At 42.6% G+C, this 23,994-nt stretch overlaps 1 protein-coding gene across 2 annotated transcripts; it reads left to right on the forward strand.

Annotated features, from left to right (window-relative positions):
* The first annotated feature begins 70 nt into the window (after window positions 1-70).
* Window positions 71-14,900, forward strand: TXN (thioredoxin). 2 transcript variants are annotated; one of them, XM_024757292.1, is made up of 5 exons: window positions 71-230; window positions 6,039-6,143; window positions 6,591-6,650; window positions 14,073-14,138; window positions 14,632-14,900. In XM_024757292.1, the coding sequence occupies exons 1-5, from the start codon at window positions 207-209 to the stop codon at window positions 14,692-14,694; spliced, it is 318 nt and encodes a 105-aa protein (XP_024613060.1). In that variant the 5' UTR covers window positions 71-206; the 3' UTR covers window positions 14,695-14,900. The 2 variants fall into 2 exon arrangements, with proteins under 2 accessions (XP_024613060.1, XP_024613061.1); XM_024757293.1 differs by lacking the exon at window positions 6,591-6,650 and having other exon boundaries at window positions 82-230.
* Window positions 14,901-23,994: the final 9,094 nt, after the last annotated feature.

Consider the following 23,994-nt stretch of genomic DNA (forward strand, 5'->3'; position numbering starts at 1 on the left):
CCCAGACTCCTAGGCGGGCCCTGGAGGCCCCAGCGGGCGCGCCCCCGCCACACTTACGCCGCGCGCGCCCGCCCGCCCCGCCCACCGTTGCTATAAAGGGAAAGCGGGCTGCGCGCTCTCCACGCTTCGTCCGGCGCCTTGGGTCCGCTTCCGTGTATTCCAGTGTATTCCAGTGTAAGGTCGCTAGTCAGACCGCAGCAGCCAAGATGGTGAAGCAGATTGAGAGCAAGGTAAGCGTTCCGGGGCCGGCCAGGGCGCGGCGCGCAGCGCCGGCAGGTGGGGTAGGCGGTGGGCCGGAGGTGGGCAGGCCGCCCCTTCGCATCCCTGGAGGAAGGGGACGCGGCGACTCGGCCTGGGACTGCGAGGAGCCCGGGCCTGGGCGCTCCCGGGGCGGTGGAGCGTGCCCTGGAGGGCTAGGTCCGGGTAACCTATGCGCCCGGGGGATGCACGCGCGTGGGGAGCGCCCTGGAGTCCTCTATTGCGCCTCCGCCCCCTCCCCACCCCAGCCGGGAAACCGCGATTGGGTGAAGGATGGAGGGAGTCTGCCTTTGGCCCCCATTTGTATCCGGACACGGGCCCGGGCAAGGAGGTGGAGGGCTCCTTGGAGAAAGCCGGGGCTTGCTGGCTGCCACTCTCCCCGGGGAGCGGCGTGATCCACCCGCGCTGGGTGCAGTAAGCTCCCTGGGGAGTGGATTTAGGCCGGACACCCCCGGCTGCCTCCAGCACTGCTCGGCCGCAGAGCTGACGCGTGTTGCATCCGCGCGAAGGGAGTGGTTCCGGGCTGGAGACACCCCCCGAACCCTTTCGCTGGTACAAGTCCGGCCCTAGAGGCCCAGGTGGCGTCAAGGAGGTGAAGTCCGGGCCGCGCCCTCGGGACTCCTCCTCCTGCGGCGCAGGGCGTGTTTCCGGCAGCTCTGGCTTTGGAATGACTCAGTCCGCAAGGCTGGGCCCAGGGACCTTCACTGCCCTACCCATCTGTGATTCACCCACGGTGAATTTCGTGGTCGGTGGGTTTCGCTAGAGCCAGGAGTGCCCCTGAGAGCGGCCGCGCCCCGTTGTGTGCTCGTCGGCTTTCTGGTACCCAGACGGCGGTTCTGTCCTTTTAGGAATGCCCAAGACAAAAAGTGTTCCATGTCGAGAGTTATTGCAAACTTAATACCCTCCTGCTTGGAAAACTCAGAGCCTAACAGTGTCTGGTGTACTGTGGCCCCTCAAGGAGTGGATGTTAAATGCTGAGGCACAAAACTGAGTGGGAGAAAACTGATGTTGTTCAAACAGTGGGACGAAACCGTTTACCCTGCGATACCGCCCACCCCAGTAAAGCAGGGGAAAGGCGGGTCGAGTGCCCCGACCTGGTTTAGGTGCTGGGGTTAGCTTTGGAAATGGAAGTTTGTCTGTTAATGGTTCCTTATCTTTTTGTTCCTTTTACAACCAGAAAACATAAAGATCGTTGTAGAAAGTTTGGGAAGAGAGATCTTCTATTTCCTAGACGCAACCACAAAATAGTTGAGGTTGTTTTTATTTCCGAGCTGTGTGTTTGTCATCTAATTTAGCCTGAACACTTTCCGTGTAACTAGAAGCTTTTTGCGATCATTTCAATATCTGAAGACATTGCTGGACATTTGGGCAGTTTTCCACGCTTCAGTGAATGTTTCTGTTCATAAGGCTTTATACAGAGTTCAGGCTGTTTCCTCAGGTCAGGGTCTTGAGTGCAGGGTCAAGGGATGTGAACCTTTTATGACTTATTAACAACCTTTTCATTGGTTGAAAAGAGAGTGCCTTGGGCTTCCCTGGTGGCACAGTGGTTGAGAATCCGCCTGCCAGTGCAGGAGACATGGGTTCGAGCCCTGGTCCGAGAAGATCCCACATGCCACAGAGCAACTAAGCCCGTGTGCCTCAACTACTGAAGCCAGCACGCCTAGAGCCCATGCTCTGCAACAAGAGAAGCCACCGCAGTGAGAAGCCTGTGCACCACAACGAAGAGGTGCCCCCGCTCGCTGCAACTAGAGAGAAGCCCATGTGCAGCAACGAAGACCCAATGCAGCCAAAAATAAATAAATTTATTTAAAAAAAGAAGAAAAGAAAAGAGAGAGCCTTAATATTTAGTTTTTTCCACATGTTTTTATTCAGTGTCTACTGAGTGACAAACAACAGTCTATGAGGGGAGGAGCGGGTGGTCTTCTGCAGAGTCTGTCTGGTGACCTCATCAGTAGAACATCTGAAAACCTATGAAAGGAGTGAGAAATCTTTGGTCTATATGTATTGTTTCAGAATCCAAACACTACAAGCAGAAAGTTGGTTCCTGGAGCACATTTCAGTCTTTCCCTATTTTAGTTCTCGTAATTGTGACACCCTCCTCCCCTCATCAATACCAAGAGGTATAAGGGTAACAGGAAATTCATTACCCAGAAAAGCACTATGGCCTGGGGCCCAAAGTCCCTGATAATTAGTTGATGTTCAAAACTATGATCCAGAGTCAATCAAAAGCTAAGCTAATGTTTCTTGTAAATTTTGAGTACACTTTAGCTTTTCATCCTGATGGACTTCGTGCCGTGGGCCATCCAAGACAACTCTGAGGTTTTGGTAGTTTAGAGCCACTGGGATCCATTTCAGCTCCAAGTGTGTAAATGGACTATAAAAGTGAGGAGGAAGAAATCAAGTTTTTTGAAGAATGGCCACTGCCATTTCTTTTCTTCTTTTTTTCTAATAGTATTTTATTCATTTTTAAAAATTTTTTAGCTTTAATTTTATTTATTTTTTTATACAGCAGGTTCTTTTTTTTTTTTGCGGTACGTGGGCCTCTCACTGCCGTGGCCTCTCCCATTGCGGAGCACGGACTCCGGACACGCAGGCCCAGCGGCCATGGCTCACGGGCCCAGCCGCCCTGCGGCACGTGGGATCCTCCCGGACTGGGGCACAAACCTGTGTCCCCTGCATTGGCAGGCGGACTCTCAACCACTGCGCCACCCAGGAAGCCCCAACAGGTTCTTATTAGTCATCAGTTTTATACACATCAGTGTGTAAATGGCAATTCCAGTCGCCCAATTCAGCACACCACAATTCCCATCCCCCTGCGGTTTCCCCCCCTTGGTGTCCATACATTTGTTCCCTACATCTGTGTCTCAACTTCTGCCCTAATTCGTTTTTCTGCCTCAGTTATTCTGCTATTGACTCCTTCTAGTGTAGTTTTCATTTCAGTTATTGTATTGTTCATCTCTGTTTGTTCTTTAATTTGTCTAGGTCTTTGTTAAACATTTCTTGCATCTTCTTGATCTTTGCCTCCATTCTTTTTCCGAGGTCCTGGATCATCTTCACTATCATCATTCTGAATTCTTTTTCTGGAAGGTTGCCTATCTCCACTTCATTTAGTTGTTTTTCTGGGGTGTTATCTTGTTCCTTCATATGGTACATAGCCCTCTGCCTTTTCATTTTGTCTTTCTGTGAATGTGGTTTTTGTTCCACAGGCTGCAGGATTGTTACTCATTTTATATATATGTATTTTTAATTTATTTATTAGTTTTGTCTGTTGGGTCTTTGTTGCTGTGCGCAGGCTTTCTCTAGTTGTGTTGAGCAGTGGCTACTCTTCGTTGTGGTGCATGGGCTTCTCATTGCAGTGGCTTCTCTTGTTGCGGAGCACGGGCTCTAGGCGCGCAGGCTTCAGTAGTTGTGGCACTTGGGCTCAGTAGTTGTGGCTCACGGGCTCTAGAGTGCAAGCTCAGTAGTTGTGGCGCGCGGGCTTATTTGCTCCACGGCACATGGGATTTTCCCGGACCAGGGCTTGAACCCATGTACCCTACGTTGGCAGGTGGATTCCTAACCACTGCGCCACCAGGGACGTCCCTGCTGCCTTTTCTTGAACTCCCAACTTTAACACACAGGCACTTTGCTGAATGCTTTTTTACAAACCACTCTTATGCCTGTTGATTACCTTTGGAATGGGTGTGTTTAAGAAAAGAGATGCTAGGTGCTGCTCTTATTTATCTGCCCCAAATACATTGTTTTGTTTTCAGAATGTTTGTGTTAGTGATGGGGACCTTTATCAATCCTCACTGGTAGTTTCTGGGAGCTAGAGATTATGGTTGGCTTCTTAGTCACATAGTATTCAATCATTTTCACACTGATGTCTGTTGTAGGCAAACTTTAGTATCCAGAGAATAGAACTTGTCATGACGTTCTACATATACCTGGCTCTGTGACTCATGTTCAGTGAAGCCAAAAGTTATTGCTGAGAAATATTCCAGGTTGAGAGTAACCTCACCTGTATTTACTGAGGGCCAACCATGTTTACAAAACCATGGATTCATCTGACCAGACGTTGTCAATCTTTATTTCCCTGTCTTACCTGGATCTTGCAGTAAAGAATGGCTGGTTTGACCTAAAAAAATCACATTAGGGAAGGCTTTGAAGGAAATTCATCTGGAAAAAAATCGGTGATGCTTTGGGAAAACAATTTCTGTACTTCTTACTCTCTGTGTGCACCCTCCAGTACACACACACACCTCCCCAGGCCCAAAGGTGTGGTGTGTTTATTTGTATGCAGGTTTGTACCTGCATAACTGAAACGAGTACAGAAGTCATGACCTACCCATTCCAGGAAACACCATTTGTGAATTGTTTTCCCCAATAAACAGGCAGAAATTAGAAATCTAGAGCAGTAACTTCAGAGGAATTCACTTTAGTTTTTTTTTCGTTAACGGTGCATTATTTACTTTCTTCTTTACTTGGACCAAATCTGATCTGATTCTTAGCTTTCAAAGGAGGGGGGGTGGTGGTGCTGGTTTTTAATTAAACCAGTGTGAGTGGCATTTTTCCCCGTGAAGAAAACCGAGACTTCAGATATAGACGTTTGTGTTTTGATTTCTCTTCATGGCCTTGGTTTGGGTCAGCACCAGCTGACTGACTGTGGTTAAAAAAGAGTCGTCCCTTGTTAATTAGAAGGTTAGGTTGCTAGGGTTACAGTATCAAAACCATTGGTAAATTATTCAGGGAGGTTGGTGGTAAGGGATTTCTTGATCATTTCTACTGGTGGAATTTTATTCAACAAGCATGGCTTACAAAAAATAACAAAGAAAATTCCCTTCATAAGGGACTAAAACTTTCATTTGGTCAACAATGAAGGCAGAAATCAACGATAGTATGTATGATCTCAATTCTGGAAACTCCACTAAAAAGAGTATAGGGACATATGCTTAATGTCAACAGTGGGTGTAAGGGTGTGGAGAAGGTTCTTTTCCTTGATATTTATTTTTTTGACCTTTTGGATGTTCTACCATAGACAATATTAGCTTAATCAAAAAGTTTTAGTTTTTAAAATAACTTGTGGTGTTTTAGTTGCAAGATTCCGTGCCTTTGTGACTTATTCAATTGAAGTGTGATTCCTTGGGTCAGTCAATGAGCATTTAGTGAATGTCTACCATATGTTATACCTAGATTTGATGTGGAAACTTTTTTTTATAAATTTATGTTTTTATATTTTTTTGGCTGCGTTGCGTCTTCGTTGCTGCTCGCCGGCTTTCTCTAGTTGTGGCCAGCGGGGGCTACTCTTCATTGCGGTGTGCGGGCTTCTCATTGCGGTGGCTTCTCTTGTTGCAGAGCATGGGCTCTGGGCACATGGGCTTCAGTAGTTGTGGCGCACAGGCTTAGTTGCTCCACAGCACGTGGGATCTTCCCAGACCAGGGCTCGAACCCGTGTCCCCTGCATTGGCAGGTGGATTCTTAACCACTGCGCCACCAGGGAAGTCCAGATGTGGAAACATTTTTAGTACAAATGTCTTTATTTTCCTTTCATTTAGCTTGACAATATTTTATATTTATGAAGACATGAATATGGATACCCTGTATACATCATACTTGTTTCATCTCATCAAATAACATCACGCCACAGTAGGATTTCTTCAGACAATTTATTTGCTTTGTTTTCCTTTTTTTATTAAAAAAATAGGCCCTGAAAGCAGAACCTCCAAATTGTTTTGTGTCGCATTTTATCAGGGCTTTTGGAAATAAACGTAACTTAACATCTGCTTTTCTCTTTCCCTTAGTATGCTTTTCAGGAAGCCTTGAACAGTGCAGGAGAGAAACTCGTAGTAGTCGACTTCTCAGCCACGTGGTGTGGGCCTTGCAAAATGATCAAGCCTTTCTTTCATGTAAGTATTCATTAGCCAACTTCTGCTTTTGTAAACTATTTGTGTGTCTGGGGTTGGTGGTCACAAAGCTAGCAAAGAAGGACAGTTAGAGGTTTTGTTGTTGTCGGATCTTTGGTCTAAAAAATCATAGCATAACAACAGTTTAGGTTTGACACATACAGCCTATTGAAGACAACTTTCAGAAGTTAATTTGGTTGGCTTAAGTGGTTTTGTTTTTCTTCACAGTGAAACATGGGCCCTATTTGAAGTTCGGGAATCAGAGTTGATGTTTCAAGTTATTTTATACCAAGGAGAATTTGATTCAGGGAAAATGTCTTTTATGCTTACCTGTCCCTAAATATTGGGATCTTTAGTCCCTACTTTTAAGTTTCCATTTAAGAATCTTGAGTGTGTTGGCTGCCATTACCCACTGCTAAATCTTTGTGGATTTTTTTTCTAATTTTCTAGTCTCTCTCTGAAAAGTATTCCAACGTAGTGTTCCTCGAAGTAGATGTGGATGACTGTCAGGTATGTGGCTGGAAATGTGGAATAATGTTGAGCTCTTTGCATTGGCCTTTTTCTCTGAATTACACATTGCTTGTTCTCACAGATAAGTAAAACACTAGAATTACAACACTGGAACTACAACCCTAGTTAAAAAGTTTATTTCAAAAGCACGGGTAATTGTGCCAATTATGAGCTTAATCCTAGATGTCAGGAGCTAAGTACATCACATCCTAAAATAAAATGGTTAAGGCATCTGTTACCCATCTTTACTAGTCACCTGTCATTCTAAAAGCCCAAGTAATCTACCTAACATTCTGAGATGCTCGACAAACAGAAATTGAAGAGACCGAACACCAAGATGCCTGATTAGAGAGCTGAGAGAAGAATTGGGGGGAACATTTCAAGATTGGTTTAATTTAACAAATGCTCGTTTAGCACTTGGGACCAGGCGCACTGTTCTTTGTGCGTAACAAGTATGGATTCCTTTAATCCTTTGTCCTGTCATCATGCCCAGGTTGACTGTGGAGTTACAGTTAGTAAGTAGCAGAGCAGGGATTTAAACGTGTGTGGGCAGGTTTGCTTAGCCCCAGCAGGGCAGGAGTGGGTTAGGGTATGAAGTGGCAACAAAGGTGCTAGACCTGGCTTCCGGTCCTGGCCCAGTGACTTCTGCTCTAGGCTCATTCTCGTATCCCTTGAACCTTGGTTCTTCTATGACCAGATCTTAATACCTGCCCCCACCAACCTTGTAAGGTTGATTACTCACTGAGCAAACATGGAAATCCTGCAAAAGGTCCAGAAGGGTCTATAAAAAGGGTGGGGCCGGGGGTGGGGGAACATATGGCAGTATTTTCTAAGCCTGTGGGCACCTCCCAGTACCACATTGCTTATTCCCAGCACATTTCTCATCTTTCTTTCTTGCCGGACAAGCTCCTTGACTTAAGCTTCACATCCTCTCCAGGAATTCTCCTCTAGTTTACTCCCTTTTATGCCCAGACTAGGTTTGTTCCCTTCCTCTGTGTCCCCCTGGTGTCCTCTGCTCCTCTTTTTCGTGGATTGATGGTTGTCCAGTGGGAGGATCGTGTCCCTTATTAGCTCTGTGGGCTTGGTGAAGTTATCTGTTCTGTGCCTCAGGTTGAGCCTCTGTTAAATGGCAGTTAATCCAGCATCTTAAGGCACTTGTCAGGATCACGTGAGATAAGACCTGTGAAGTGCTTAGAGCAGTGCCTGGCGCACGATAAGCATTCAGTAAGCTTAGCGATTACTGTAATGATCTTTGTGTCTGTCCTTCATTAGTCTGTCAGTTTCTTGGGATCAGGGACCCTGTCTTATTCGCCTTTGTTTCCTCTTTATCAGCACACCTGTCTGACCTGTGGTAGGTGAAGAATCAATGAATTGGTATGGTTGTCAAGTTATTCTGATGTGTCCTGGGTTTTTGGTTTTTTCCAGTACGCGGGCCTCTCACTGTTGTGGCCCCTCCCGTTGCGGAGCACAGGCTCCGGACGCGCAGGCTCAGCGGCCATGGCTCACGGGCCCAGCCACTCCGCAGCATGTGGGATCTTCCCAGACTGGGGCACGAACCCACGTGCCCTGCATCGGCAGGCGGACTCCCAACCACTGCACCACCAGGGAAGCCCTGGGTTTTTGTTTTAAGTAAGAGTAGACAGCATGTGTTTGTGAAAAAACTCTTGCTCCCTATTTTAACCTAACTTATTTTTTTAAATCTCGTCACCTTAGCCAGGTGAAAATGGCACCTGGAAGGGACTAAAGAAACTGGTACTGACCCTATCAGACAACAAGTGAATACATTTTTATTTGGAAGTACTAACATATGCTAGAGGCTGCACTAAGCCCTCTGCCTACATTGTATCATTTCATCCAGGCAGTAACCATGAGAGCTATTTTTTATCAGCATCCCCCCTGAACAGATAATGGGACTGCAACACAGAAGGGTAAAAGGCCGATTGAGGGCTTCCCTGGTGGCGCAGTGGTTGAGAGTCCGCCTGCCCATGCAGGGGACACGGGTTCGTGCCCCGATCCGGGAAGATCCCACATGCCACGGAGCCTGCGCGTCCGGAGCCTGTGCTCTGCAACGGGAGAGGCCACAACAGTGAGAGGCCCGCGTACAGCAAAAAAAAAAAAAAAAAAAAGGTCAATTGAGGCAGAGCCTGTGGATTTGGCCCCTGTACGGTGCTGGGTCCAAGACCAATGCTTTCTGCCTCAATCCAAAACCTTTGGGAAGTAGGTGTGCAGAGCAGGCCCAGACTTCAATATGACAGCCCCTCCTTTAGACATGGTTGTCATCCTCATCATCACCCTGAAAGTATGTAGACCTCTAGACCTTGAAGTGACCTTCTTATAAGTTGGGGACCTTTCACTTTCAGCAACATATGATTTTGTGTGTCGGGGGTGGGTTTTAATACTCTTAATGACAACTATTACACCACCTAAATAGCCTTATCAACCTTTTGCAGCATTAAAAATTGAATTCCAGAACCCTTTGGTCACCCCATACTCATAGCAATAGTCTGTCAGTTCCTACTTACCTGGCCATTCAGCAGAGTTAGCAAGGCAGGTGATTGAAACAATAAGGAGTTCATTATCAATCCATGAGTTGTTTTTCCCCCATGGAATTTATGAATTACATGAGTGGATCTTCTTTTTGTTGCTTTGGAACGCTGTAGGTAAAACCATCCCCTGATTTTGGCTCGAAAAGAATCAGATGAGGGGTAAAAATGACATCAGTTCATTATTTTGAGTATTAGATCATATCATTAAAATAGATGGAATAGTTTAGGACTGAATTTGTTTTTATATTTTTAATGCAGATAATTCCTGTCCATGCAGACTCAGGGTACTTAATGTTTATAGTATCTTTGGGGCAAACAACACCTAGTTTTAATAGAAAAATCTCTGAACACTTGGGCTGGAAGAGATTATCTTTTAGGTGTAATAGATTCAAATGGACAGTTAGGAGGCATGGACATATAATGTGGTACACACACAAAACAACTGTGTGTGCATAGCGAAGTGTGAGTACTACTTTTGAAAATGATAGACTGATCTTATTTCCTTAACAGCAGACTCTACTCCCAACTCTACAGAGTGTGATACTTATAAGCTCAAAAGAAACAAAGTAACTTAGGCCTGATAGTTTTGCAACCTTTTAGGATGCCATGTGTTTCCATTATGAGAACAGCCAGGAATGAGTTAATAACAGGTGACAACAGCAGATTTTAAAGTTATTTTGGCTATACAGAGTGCTGAGCTAGAAACCAATGAAACAAAAGTTAATAAGGTAAAATGTAGCCTCGTTACAGTTACTAATAAAAACTAATAAAAATCTGAGATGGGCTAAAACTATAGGGATGGAGAACGGAGTGGGGGGGTGGGCTAAGGGGGAGTGTTTGACTACAGAGAAGCTACTGAGGAAGTTTTATGGGAGTGCGGGAAGACTTCTGTATCCTGATTATGGCAGTGTTTATATGACTACACAAGTTCCAGATTGTTTATTTTTTAAAAAATGGCAGGACCTGGGTCTGTCGTTAGAGAGTGGCTAGCTTTCTGTTTTTAAATGAGGGAAGTGATAAACTTGAGATCAAGAATGTTTTTAAAACCTCAAAGGTAACTTACTTAATTTTTAAGTGTTCATGCCTTTCAAATCACTACAGGAGTGGGCAAATTGGTCCATAGAACAATAGAAAACAAAAGAAAAAAAGTAACAGAGGCAGTAGAGATCAAATATTAGTTATAGAACTACTAACCTTTACTGAGGTCCATAAAAGATTTTACTAGATGGGTATATACTGTCTTCCAGGATGTTGACTCGGTATTAAAATTCTAGTTGGTACTCTTAGATTCATCCAACATTTTTGGGAAATTGTTCATAACATTCTGAAATAATGTAGTCAGGAAAATCCTGGAAAGTATTTTGAAAAACTAATTAGGAGGGAAGTCATATAGGATGGGAAAGGGCAGGCCCCATAAAGTACATTAGCAGCAATAATTAAAACCGTGTGGTGTTGTAACCAGAGTAGGTATGTAGATCCATGGACAAGACTAAAAAGTCCAAAAAAGTAGAATCGAATCTATTAAACCATGTCTTAACAATTAACCATTTGGGGTTAAGATGTTGCATCTCTACCTCATTCTTTACCCCCAGATACAATCTAGAAGAAGTCCAAACATAAAAATTCTAGAAAACACTGGACACGTAGAAGTGATACACTGTCAATCACATTAACTGCCCCAGTTCTTATATTCTCAAGAATTTGATTAACTGTTTTTCTCTGTGGCCATGGCAGAAATGGGCCTGAACAGTTCACTTACAGAACTGGAGTCTCTTTCTAAATCCAACAGAGCACATGCTTTCAGTGACTGGCATAGGGAAGGGCAGATGGATCCTGTTACATGCAAAGTCTTAAACTGGATGTCAAAAATCATGATACATACTGATAAACTGACACATTCAAATTGGGAGGTGGTTTAATCATGTGTATCTAGAGCCCGTAAAGTGAATATTTTCATTCCCTTAGCAATGCTTACTTTCATGGGTGGGGATTGAACCATAGTGTAGAGATGCTTAGACAAAATCTGAGCCTTTTACATTATCGACCAGCAGATGAGTTAAAATGATCCATCCAATACAGTGACAGCTTTCGGATCATAAAAAGGTGAGATTATACTTACCTAAATAATTAAAATTGAAAATGATCTTCTTAAACCGAGCAACTTTAAGGTTTTTTGCCCTGGGACGCATCTGAATTTATTCACAAGAATGTGCGTAACCTAAAAGCCCAGTGCGGTGGATTCAATTATGGTACAGAATCCTGCGTCACCTTTAAAAAAAAAAATCCCTTTCTTACCCAATGAGAGAGAATTCTTAATGCTTTAAAAATTTACCATGTAAAGACTTGACTGCAATTTTTTTCTTTTTTTTGGCTGTGCTGGGTCTTCGTTGCTGCGCGTGGGCTTTCTCTAGTTGCGGCAAGCGGGGGCTACTCTTCATTGTGGTGCGCGGGCTTCTCATTGCAGTGGCTTCTCGTTGCGGAGCACGGGCTCTAGGCGCTCCACAGCATGTGGGATCTTCCCGGACCAGGGCTCAAACCCGTGTCCCCTGCATTGGCAGGCAGATTCTTAACCACTGCACCACCAGGGAATCCCTTGACTGCAATTTTAAGACGTAAAACGTATGAACATGACTTACAAAACACTTCAAGTCTTTCTCAAAGCATTGACACCACTTCTGAGCATTTATCTTGTTTCTAGTTTTTTGTCTTATTTTATTGTAAGTTAGGCAGTTGTACCAATGCAGGAATGCTAAGCTCTGGCTAGGAGAGGTATAAGGCATCCAGAATCTGAGAACGGCAATTAGACTATCATTTCCATTGATTGGGACCCTGTATTTTCTGCTGATAAGGCTTTGGGATTAGCGTTTTCATCTGAAGGTTGTGATCAGTATCCAGGTCCTGTTGTCTTTGGATGTGGAGTATCTTTTTTGGTAGGTTCCAGTCTTTGTCGATGGTTGTTTAACAATGAGTTGTGATGTTGGTGTGCTCGAGAGAGGAGGTGAGCTCAAGGTCCTTGTACTCCTTCTTCCTTACTTATCTCCAGGTCCTGTTTTGCATGCTTTTTATATGTGATGCAGGTCAGTTGCACCCCCAGTACGTTTCTATGATTAGAAGTGGCGGAAAGGGTGGCTCACACTTTCTAGACCACAGCCCTTCCACTGTGGGTACTATAAAAACAAAACTAACACCCACCTCTTTTGAGGCTTCTGCCAGCTGCTTGCATGAAAGATGGTATCCAACTGGTGGCTTCCAAGTGTCAGGAAGAGACAGGGAAGGGACTGCAGTAAACTGCTGCTCTCCAAGTGCTGGGAGGGGCCGGCCCAGTGTTCCCAAATCTTCAAACAATTCAGAGATTTTTTTTTAAGCATTTACATGAACCAAGTAACATATCTAGACCAGCTTCAGCCCCCTAGACAACCAGTTTCCAACCTTTTAGCTAAACCAGTCCTTCGACCCTTCTAACTTGTCATCTTCTGGTTTCCCGATTACTCATCCTCAAGGTGCAGAACCTTGACATGTGCAGCTCATCATCTTCCTGTCAACTCTCCACCCGATTTTCCATCCTGGATTCTCAGACTACAAGGGAATTTCTGGAATTGTAAATTGATACAATTAAAATGTTATGATCTTCATTTGGATGGTCTTATCACAGGTTCTTGGGAATTTCCTTATGACTGTTGCTTTCAGTGAGTACTTAGTGCCTGGAATATGGTAGACATTCAGTACATACTAGCCGTTTTATTGCAGCCATTACTGCCCTTGTGCTTCTTGTTGCCCAGCATTTAAAGAAAAAGTAAAGGTTATCTGGAAACAGCAGTGTCCACCACCCTTCCTGCCCAAACTGGCAACAGGAAATGTGCAATTTCATAAAGATGTAAAACCACACTTTTCTGCTCGTCAGAGGAACAGGTGAAGTTAGTCTGGTGTGCTACCATTGACTGGTGGCTCAATCTAGGAACCGCTCTTTTTTTTTTGGCCGGGGGCGGGGGGGGGTGGGCATGCAGCTTGGCATATGGGATCTTAGTTCCCCAACCAGGGATCGAACCCATGCCCCCTACAGTGGAAGCTCGAAGTCTTAACCACCGGACTGCCAGGGAAGTCCTAGGACCACTCCATTTTTAATTCCCATGCCCCTTACTCCCAAATCCCCAACTGGAAGTCACCACAGTGTTTTTAGCTGACCTTCCTTCCTTTCCTGTGAAAGTTCTTTGGTTTCCGTGGTCTGCTTCTCAGAGTTCTGCCTCCGTGGTTGGTGTCCTCCACAGCTTTTGCTGCTTAGTTAGGGCTGTGTGGTTCTTTCTTCACTTCTCTCCTGATCCTCTTTGCAGTGCCAAGCTGATGTATTTGATCCCTAATGTACCTGTTCACTTGAAACTCTTGTCCAAACCAAACCCTTTTCATGGCATTCCCCCCACCAAACCTGGTGTGAACAGGTGTTGAGAGGTAGGGGTTATAAGACAATAACAGAAAAACCAGTGTGGAGCTGTCCCTGTAGATCACCATGACTTTATTCTTGAACAAGTCCTTTGTAAATAAGTTTTTCTTCTCCCTAACTCTTGCCTTTATGATCATCATCTATGTACCTCACTCCAGTACAACTGGGAATAATTCGATTAAACAATTTGAGTCACTGTATAGTATCTGATTCTAGTATCTCTCAAAGGTGAGAGTACGTATTAATTAGAATTTTAATTGAGAATATAACCAATTTGGCTTTTGTGCTGCCATTGTAGTCCTTGTTTAAGCATATAAAAATTGGCACTGAGTTCTGGGTATATAACAAGAAAAAGAATCTGGTTTTAGATCACAGGTACCAGAGCTCAGCACTCCTCATGGTCTTATTTTTAATCTTCTTTCTACACCTCCTTCCCCCCAGGATGTTGCTTCAGAGTGTGAAGTCAAATGCATGCCAACCTTCCAGTTTTTTAAAAAGGGACAGAAGGTAGGTACATCTGACCTTGAAGAAAACCAGCTGGGTAATTAGTAAGAAAGCATGATATATAAAAGAAGAAACTGAAGTGACTTACTCTTCACATTGGGAAGCACATCCCCGTTTTTTCCTTTTAAGAATATTTAAATATGTCATTCTTCAGTAAGTACATAATGTGACATCTCATTGATAATTGATCTTTGCTAAAACTAAAATCACAGGGATTTGGTGATTAATCCCTGTGATTGGTGCTTCATGTTTATATCACAGTGCATTTATCTTTGTTCAGAGGTATTTGTGTAAAAAAAACTGAGTCTTGACTTTTGAGGGGTTTTTGTTTTTGTTTGTTTTTAACTTTAAAGTTAAAGTTAAAAATGTAAATGGATGTAAAAACCAAATACGCTTATACTTCCTCTCCTCCCCAGGCCCGTTCTGTGGTCATATCTGATATACAAAATAGGGATGCAATGCTACATCTAATGGCAATTCAATATTCTCTCAACAGGTGGGTGAATTTTCTGGAGCTAATAAGGAAAAACTTGAAGCCACCATTAATGAATTAATCTAATCATGTTTTCTGAAGACATGACCAGCCTTTGGCTGTTTAAAACTTGTAATTTTTTTTATTTACAAAAAGGAAGGATCAAGTATGAAGACTGTATACCTAACTGCCATCTGATAAGTGATAATAAAATATTAACTGTACCCTTTTTAAAACTGTCTGGTGTCTTTGCATAGTTTTCAAAATAAATGAAAACTGGCCATTTGATGATATTTAATGTCCTAGTTATTTTCATATGTTCTTGATCACCTTTTTTTTTTTTTTTTTTAACCTTGTAGGCCACTGATGATTGAAGATTTTTCATGTACTTCTAGGAAAATCTTGTTGGAGGCAATGCACAGATAATAGAGTAATATGTTAAAATTCTGTTATTATTTTTGACCTTATGCACAGAGAAAGTATTATTTTTTGTTCTAGCAAGCAGATCTCCTATGCTCTCTGAATGGTCCTCATGACCAAAATTGATGTCTGCCCATGAAGGAATTGTTTAGCCCATGAAGGAATTGTTTAGCCCATGAAGGAATTGTTTATCTCTGGTTTCAGATTCCTGTCCCAAAGGTTACAGTGAGGTGCCAATTTTGCTAATGGTAAAGGAGTTCTATTATCTGTTAGGAATTCTTCATAGGTGGCTCACAAGGGAGTTCCCGCAAGCATTATTGTGGGAATTTAATTCTCTCAAGTATCTAAGAAACTGGTTTTATAGGCCAGATAGAAGTTCCATTCCAACCTAAGCAGTAAAGAGTGTGGATGTTACTGTTAATTTCATTCAAAGAACACTGTTTCTTGTGTTCTAGACCCAAAGGGCTGGAGGAATGCTTGCAGAAATAGTTTTTAAATTTGTACAGTAAAAAATCAGAATTAAATCATATGCTCCTCGCCATCCTTACATTAATTTAATCTTTGCAACAATCCTATGAAGTAGGCACTGTAATCCCCACTTCCCAGTGAGGAAACCGGCAAAGAGGTTAAGTGATAGCCCCAGCATCACACTAGTCAGTGGAGGATACGAGATTCAAACCAAGTGAGTCTGGAGCCTGAGTGCATGCTCAGCTATTACACTGCTGCTCAGTGTAACAATGTAATAACTAGGTAAAATGATGGGCCCTTCGCTGGGTTTCTTTCCTCATCTGAAAATCAGGATACTGAACTTAGATGAACTTTCAAAATATTAATTGAATGCTTATTATATGCCAGGCACTGTGCTAGGCTAGGGATATAGCTGTGAATAGGACACCCTTCTCATAGAGCTTACATTCTAGAAAGGGGGCAAACTAATGAATAACAGACTGTGGAATATAATATGAGGCCAAAACAAATGGACACAGTAATTGAGACTAATAGGGGGACCTGCTTGGGATGGAACGGTTCTGACAGGAGACTAAGCTGAGACCTGATGGTGAAAAAAGACTGGCCAGCAAAGAGCCAGGCACTCTACTTCCCAGCAGAGAGAACAGCATGCAGCAAGACCCTGAGTCAGAGAACTTGGTACATTATAGACCCAGCAGAGATGCATGAAATAGAGGCAGACGGTGGCAGCACCCAGTCATCCAAGGCTTGTTCTAGGTGCAAAGGGAAGACATTGAAAGGTAAGCCTGAGGTAACATGCTTGGATATTAAGAGTTCATTTTGGCAGCTGTATAGAAAATGGGTTGGGGAAGGAGGCAAAGAACTAGAAAATCATTTAAGCTTTGGCATTTATCTAGGCCAGAGATGATGATGCCTGTGATTGGTTGATGGTGGGAGAGAGGGAACAAAGTGAGTATGGACTCAACATTTAGGAAAGACAATCCGAGGGACCTCTAGGAGTGGGATTCTAGAGTAAGTACCAGGTTTTTGACTTGAGCAAATGGGTAGTTGGGGTGCCATGTAATGAGTAAGCTAAGGAATTGGGGGGGAGGGGGCAGGTTCTCTTGGGACATATTAAGACATGCTTTGGTGGTGTACATTTAAGATGATGTTATGCAGGCTGTTGGGTACTAGCCTGGACTGGAATAGGAATTTGAAAGATGTAATGTAGATGGCTCTTAAATGTGTGAGATCACCCAGGAAGAGAATCCAGAGTAAAGAGGGCTCAAGACAGCTTGATGAGCTCCCAACATTTAGAGACCAAGTAGATCGGGAACCAACAAAAGAGACATAATGGAAGCCAGAGGGGAAGGAGGAAAACCAAGAGGGTTTTATCCCAAAAGCAAAAAAAAACATTTCAAAAAGGAAGGTGTGTCAACTATCAAATGCTGTTTTGAGACTAAGAAAGATGACAGGAAAACAAAATGGAGAGAGATTGTGACAAAATTCTTATGGAAGGATAGGGATGGAAGCCAGGTTGGTGAGAACTGAAGAGTCAGTGATCAGAAATGACCCAGAAATCACACTTTTCATATCCATCCTAAACAAAGTATCATTTGGAAAGAAAAATGTCCAAGGATGATTGTTGCAGCATTGTTTATAGCAGCACGAAATTGGATCCCCATCAGTAGAGAAATAGTTGAATCCAATATGATAAATCCTTTCTAGGTAATTTGAAAGAATTTGAAATAAAATTCCTATTTATGGCAAGACAAGAAAAACCTAAACATAAAAGTTCTCTGCCCGTTGGCCTCCCTCTCTCCTCACTGTGCATTGTGTATCCACATGATGCATTGACCAAACCTCCCCCATCAGCAGGAATACCTGCTCAACCATGTTGAGCATGTAAACAGCAACATTCACCTAGCATAATAGATTCAACTTCTTAAAAGATAATATTTCTTCTTGATCTTGTAAAGGGTCACATGACCTACCACAGTGGCACTTAAATCTGGATTATGTAAACTGTCATTAATGCACCAGTTAATGTACAGCCCTCTGTCTCAAAAAACATATAAACTGTCTTGACTTGTAACAGGTGGAAGAGTTCTCAGAGCTTTCTGAGATGCTCTTCCCAGGTTATAATCCTCAAATTTAGCTGGAATAAAATTTTCCAATTTTTCTTAAATTGATTAATTTTTCGTCAACAAGAATAAAGAGTTATTAATACTGAAATAGGAAAATTTCAAAGTCACTGAGTGAAAAAAGTTACAGAATGTGAACAATACAGAACAGTACAATTTTATTTGTGTAAAACACAAGACATGCTAGATACCTCAGTAGGTAAATCTGCGTGTAAATTAACATGAGAAGATCTTGAAGGAAACATTTCTAACCAGAGCAGTGACTTCTGGAGAGGAGGGTAGGTAGAGATTGATGAGTTTTAGTTTTATCCATAAATGTTTGGATTTTTCATAACAAGAATGTACTCATGCATTACTACAAGTTAAAAAAATAATAGATTGTAAAGACGGGTGTCTGTAAAACTCATGCAAAATTTTCTCTAAAGTACAGCTGAGAGATAATAAACATTTTCTGTATAAGACAGTGGGTTTGCTAGCATGCAAATGGAAATGATACAGAAATAGGGATCAATTTTGTGGGAAAAAGGATTCCTGAAAAGGAATTCTTTGTGTAGTCAAGAAAGAATGGGTGGGGGGAGCTTTCAGGAGACAAGATGGAGGAATAGGAGGACCTTGCGCTCACCTCCTCTCATGGGCACACCAAAATCACAACTGCTGGACAACCATTGATTAAAAAGACTGGAATCGGGGCTTCCGTGGTGGCACAGTGGTTGAGAATCTGCCTGCTAATTCAGGGGACACGGGTTCGAGCCCTGGTCTGGGAGGATCCCACATGCCACAGAGCAGCTAGGTCCGTGAGCCACAACTACTGAGCCTGCGCATCTGGAGCCTGTGCTCCGCAACAAGAGAGCCCACGATAGTGAGAGGCCCGTGCACCGCAATGAAGAGTGGCCCCCGCTTGCCACAACTAGAGAAAGCCCTCGCATAGAAACGAAGACCCAACACAGCCAAGAATTAGTTAATTAATTAATAAACTACCCCCAACATCTTCTTAAAAAAAAAAAAAAGACTGGAATCTACCTATAAAAGATATTCTACATCCAAAGACATAAAGAAGAAACCATGAGACAGTAGGAGGGGCGCACTTGCAATATAATCAAATCCCTTACCACCTGGGTGAGCAACCCATGAACTGGAGAATAATTATATCACAGAAGTTCTCCCACAGAAGTGAGAGCTCTGAGTCCCATGCCAGGCTCCCCAGCTTAGGAGTCTGGCAGCAGGAGAAGGAGCCCCTAGAGCATTTGACTTTGAAGGCCAGTGGGGCTTAATTGCAGGAGCTCCACAGGACTGGGGGAAACAGAGATTCCACTCTTGGAGGGTGCACACAGAGTCTCGCACACACTGGGTCCCGGGGCAAAAGCAGTGCTTCCATATGAGCCTGGGCCAGACCTACTTGCTGGTCTTGGAGGGTCTCCTGGGGAGGCAGGGGGCAGCTGTGGCTTCCCTGGGGTCATAAAGGCTGGTGGCAGACATACCAGGGACCTATGTGAACTCTGGCTGGAGGCAGATTTTGGGTCCTTGGCACCAAGACTTGGCCCCACCTAACAGCCTGTAAACTCCAGTGCTGAGACGCCTCAGGCCAAGCAACCAACTGGGCAGGAATACAGCCCCAGCCATCAGCAGACAGGCTGCCTAAAGACTTCCTGAGCCCACAGCCACCTCTAGACATGCCCCTTGACACAGCCCTGCCCACCAGAGGGTCAAAACCCAGATCTACCCATCAGTGGACAGGCACCAGAAGCAAGGAAACTACTATCCAGTAGCCTGCAGAACTGAGTCTGCAAACAGGTCAGAACCTACCCTGGTCCCTGCCCCTTGGGTGACCAGAGGGGATTGTACTGCTGGGACACATAGGACATCCCCTATGGAGGGCCACTTCTCCAAGGTTGAGAAATGTAACTAAGCTACTACGTCCATAAGAATCCAAATAGAAATTTATACAAAATGAGAGAGGGCTTCCCTGGTGGCACAGTGGTTGAGAGTCCGCCTGCTGATGCAGGGGACGCGGGTTCGTGCCCCAGTCCAGGAAGATCCCACATGCCATGGAGCGGCTGGGCCCGTAAGCCATGGCTGCTGAGCCTACACATTGGGAGCCTGTGTTCCGCAGCGGGAGAGGCCACAACAGTGAGAGGCCCACGTACCACAAAAAAAAAAAAAAAAAAAGGAATACATTCTAGATGAAAGAACAGATAAAACCCCAGAAGAACAACTAAGTGAAGTGGAGATAGCCAATCTTTCCGAGAAAGAGTTCAGAGTGATGATTGTAAAGATGATCCAAGAACTTGGGAAAAGAATGGATGCAGAGAGTGAGAAGTAGCAAGAAGTTTTTAGCAAAGAGTTAGAAAATGTAAAGAACCACCAGAGTTGAAAATATAACTGAAATAAATGCACTAGAAGGAATCAATAGCAGAGTAACTGAGGCAGAAGAACAAATCAGTGAGCTGGAAGAGAGTGTTGGAAATCACTATCACAGAACAGAATAAAGAAATAAAGAATGAAAAGGAATGAGAACAGTTTAAGAGACTTATGGGACAATGTCAGACAAACATTCGCGTTATAGGGGTCCCAGAAGAAGAGGGAAAGGGCCTGAGAAAATATATAAAGAGATAACAGCTGAAAACTGCCCTAACACAGGAAAGGAAACAGTCACTTCCACTCAAGTCCAGGAAGCACAGAGAGTCCCATACAGGATAAACCCAAGGAGGAACATGCCAATATACATACTAATCAAGCTGACAAAAATTAAAGACAAAAGAAATACTAAAAGCAACAAAGGAAAAGCAATAACATACAAGGGAATCCCCATAAGAATATCAGCTGATTTTTCAGCAGAAACTCTGCAGGCCAGAAGGGAGTGGCATGGTATATTTAAAGTGATAAAAGGGAAAAACTACAACCAAGAATACTCTACCTAGCAAGGGTCTCATTCAGATTTGACAGAAAATAAAAAGCTTTACAGACAAGCAAAAGCAAAAAGCATTCAGCACCACCAAACCAGCTTCACAACAAATGCTAAAGGAACTTCTCTAAGTGGAAAAGGCCACAACTAGAAACGAAATTACAAAATGGGAAAGCTCCCCAGTAAAGGCAAATGTACAGTAAAGGTAGGAAATCATCCACACACAAATATGATATCAAAACCAGTAATCATGAGAAGAGGAGAGTACAAGTGCAGGATATTTGAAATGCATTTCAAATTAAGACATCCGCAACTTAAAACAATCATGTATTATACATAGACTGCTATTTCAAAACCTCATGGTAACTGCAAACAAAAAGTCTATAATAGACATACACATGAAAAAGAAAAAAGAATCCAAACGCAACACTAAAAATAGTCATCAAATCACAAAAGAACAAAAGAGAAAAGGAAGAAAGAAGACCTACAAAAACAAATGCAAAACAACAAAATAGCAGTAAGAACATACATATCGATAATTACCTTAAATGTAAATGGATTAAATGCTCCAACCAAAATACATAGACTGGCTGAATGGATACAAAAACAAGACCAGTATATATCAATATGTTGTCTACAAGAGACCCACTTCAGATCTAGAGACACATACAGACTGAAAGTGAGGAGAGGGAAAAAGACATTCCAAGCAAAGGGAAATCAAAAGAAAGCTGAAGTAGCAATACTCATATCCAAAAAAATAGACTTTAAAATGAAGAGTGTGGGGCTTCCCTGGTTGCGCAGTGGTTGAGAGTCTGCCTGCTGATGCAGGGAACACGGGTTCGTGCCCAGGCCCAGGAAGATTCCACATGCTGCGGGGCAGCTGGGCCCATGAGCCATGGCCGCTGAGCCTGCATGTCCAGAGCCTGTGCTCCACGACGGGAGACGCCACAACAGTGAGAAGCCCGTGTACCGCAAAAAAAAAAAAAAAATGAAGAGTGAAGAGACAAAGACTACATAATGATCAAGGGATCAATCCGAGAAGAAGATATAACAATCATAAATATATATGCACTCAACACAGGAGCACCTCAATATATAAGGCAAATGTTAACAGACATAAAAGGAGAAATTGACAGTCACACAATCATAGTGGGGGACATTAACACCCCAATTATCAATGGAAAGATAATCCAGGCAGAAAATCAATAAGGAAACACAGACTTTAAATGACAAGTTAGACCAGATGTACTTAATTGACATTTATACATTCCATCTGAAAGCAGAATACACATTCTTTTCAATTGCACACGGAACATTCTCCAGGATAGATCAATGCTGGGCAACAAAGTAAGCCTCGGTAAGTTTAAGAAAATTGAAATCAGATCAAGCATCTTTTCTGACCACAAAGCTATGAGATTAGAAATCAACTAGAAGAAAAAGACTGCAAAAAACAAAAACATGGAGCCTAAACAACATGTTATGAAACAACCAATGGTTCACTAAAGAAATCAAAAGAGGAAATCAAAAAATACCTAGAGACAAATGAAAATAAAAACATGATGATCCAAAACCTATGGGACACAGCGAAAGCAGTTCTAAGAGGGAAGTTTATAGTGGTACAAGCTTACCTCAGGAAGCAAGAAAAATCTCAAACAACCTAATCTTCACCTAAAACAACTAGAGAAAGAAGAACAAACAAAACCCAAAGTTAGCAGAAGGAAAGAAATCATAAAGATAAGAGCAGAAATAAATGGCATAGAGACCAAGAAAACAATAGAAAAGATCAATGAAACTAAAAGCTGGTTCTTTGAAAAGATAAACAAAATTGATAAAACTTTAGCCAGACTCATCAAGAAAAAAAGGGAGAGGGCTTAAAAAAATAAAATTAGAAACGAAGGAGAAGTTACAACTGACACAACAGAAATAAAAGGACCATAAGAGCCTACTACAAGCAATGATATGCCAGTAAAATGGACAACCTAGAAGAAATGGGCAAATTCTTAAAAAGGTACAATCTTCCAAGACTGAACCAGGAAGAAATAGAAAATATGAACAGACTAATTACAAGTTCTGAAATTGAATCTGTGATTTAAAAACTCCCAAACAAAAGTCCAGGATCAGATGGCTTCACAGGCAAATTCTAACATTTAGAGAGGAGTTATTCCAAAAAAGTTGCAGAGGAAAAAACCCTTCTGAACTCATTCTTTGAGGCCACCATAACCATACTGAAACCAGACAAAGATACCACAAAAAAAAAAAACAAAAGAAAATTACAGGCCAATATCACTGATGAACATGGATGTAAAAATCCTCGACAAAACACTAGCAAACTGAATCCAACAATGCATTAAAAGGATGTTACACCACAATCAAGTGGGATTTATCCCAGGGATGCAAGGATTTTTCAATATCCCCAAATCAATCAGTGTGATATACCACATTAACAAACTGAAGAATAAAAACCGTATGGTCCCCTCCACAGATGCAGAAAAAGCATTTGACAAAATTCCACACCCATTTATGATAAAAGCTCTCCAGAAAGTGGGCATAGAGGGAACTTACCCCAACATAATAAATGCCATATATGACAAACCCACAACTAACATCATACTCAGCAGTGAAAAGCTGAAAGCATTTCCTCTAAGATCAAGACAAGGATGTCCACTCTTCCCCCTTTTATTCAAAATAGTTTTGGAAGTCCTAACCACGGCAATCAGAGAAGAAAAAGAAATAAAAGTCATCCAAATTAGATAAGTAGTAGTAAAACTGTCACTGTTTGCAGATGACATGATACTACACATAGAAAATCCTAAAGATGCCACCAGAAAACTACTAATGTTCATCAATGAATTTGGTAAAGTTGCAGGTTACAAAATTAATATACAGAAATCTGTTGCATTGCTATACACTAACAACCAAAGATTAGAAAGAGAAATTAAGGAAACAATCCCATTTACCATAGCATCAAAAAGAATAGAATACCTAGGAATAAACCTATGCAAGAAAGCAAAAGACTTTTCTCTGTAAACTATAAGACACTGATGAAAGAAACTGAAGACAACACAAACAGATGGAAAGATATACTGTGTTCTTGGATTGGATGAATCAATATTGTCAAAATGACGATATTACCCAAGGCAATCTACAGATTCAATGCAATCCCCATCAAATTACCAATGGCATTTTTCACAGAAATGAACAAAAAAAATTTAATTTGTATGGAAACACAAATAGCCAATAGCAATCTTGAGAAAGAAAAATGGAGCTGGAGGAATCAGGCTCCCTGACTTCAGACTATACTACAAGGCTACAGTCATCAAAACAGTATGATACTGGTGCAAAAACAGAAATATAGATCAATGGAACAGTATAGAAAGCCTAGAAGTAAACCCACACACTTATGGTCAATTAATGTGTGACAAAGGAGGCATCTATACAATGGAGGAAAGACAGTCTCTTGTATAAATTGTGCTG

Source organism: Neophocaena asiaeorientalis, unplaced genomic scaffold (assembly GCF_003031525.2).
Source record: "Neophocaena asiaeorientalis asiaeorientalis breed wild unplaced genomic scaffold, Neophocaena_asiaeorientalis_V1.1 scaffold432, whole genome shotgun sequence".
NCBI classification, from domain to species: domain Eukaryota; kingdom Metazoa; phylum Chordata; class Mammalia; order Artiodactyla; family Phocoenidae; genus Neophocaena; species Neophocaena asiaeorientalis.

Excerpts from the sequence above, each read along its gene's own strand:
- TXN (XM_024757292.1), top strand. The coding sequence starts at position 207 with ATGGTGAAGCAGATTGAGAGCAAG. Across the intron at positions 6,651-14,072 it reads TAGATGTGGATGACTGTCAG|GATGTTGCTTCAGAGTGTGA; the intron begins GTATGTGGCTGG and ends CCTTCCCCCCAG. Across the intron at positions 14,139-14,631 it reads TTTTTAAAAAGGGACAGAAG|GTGGGTGAATTTTCTGGAGC; the intron begins GTAGGTACATCT and ends TTCTCTCAACAG.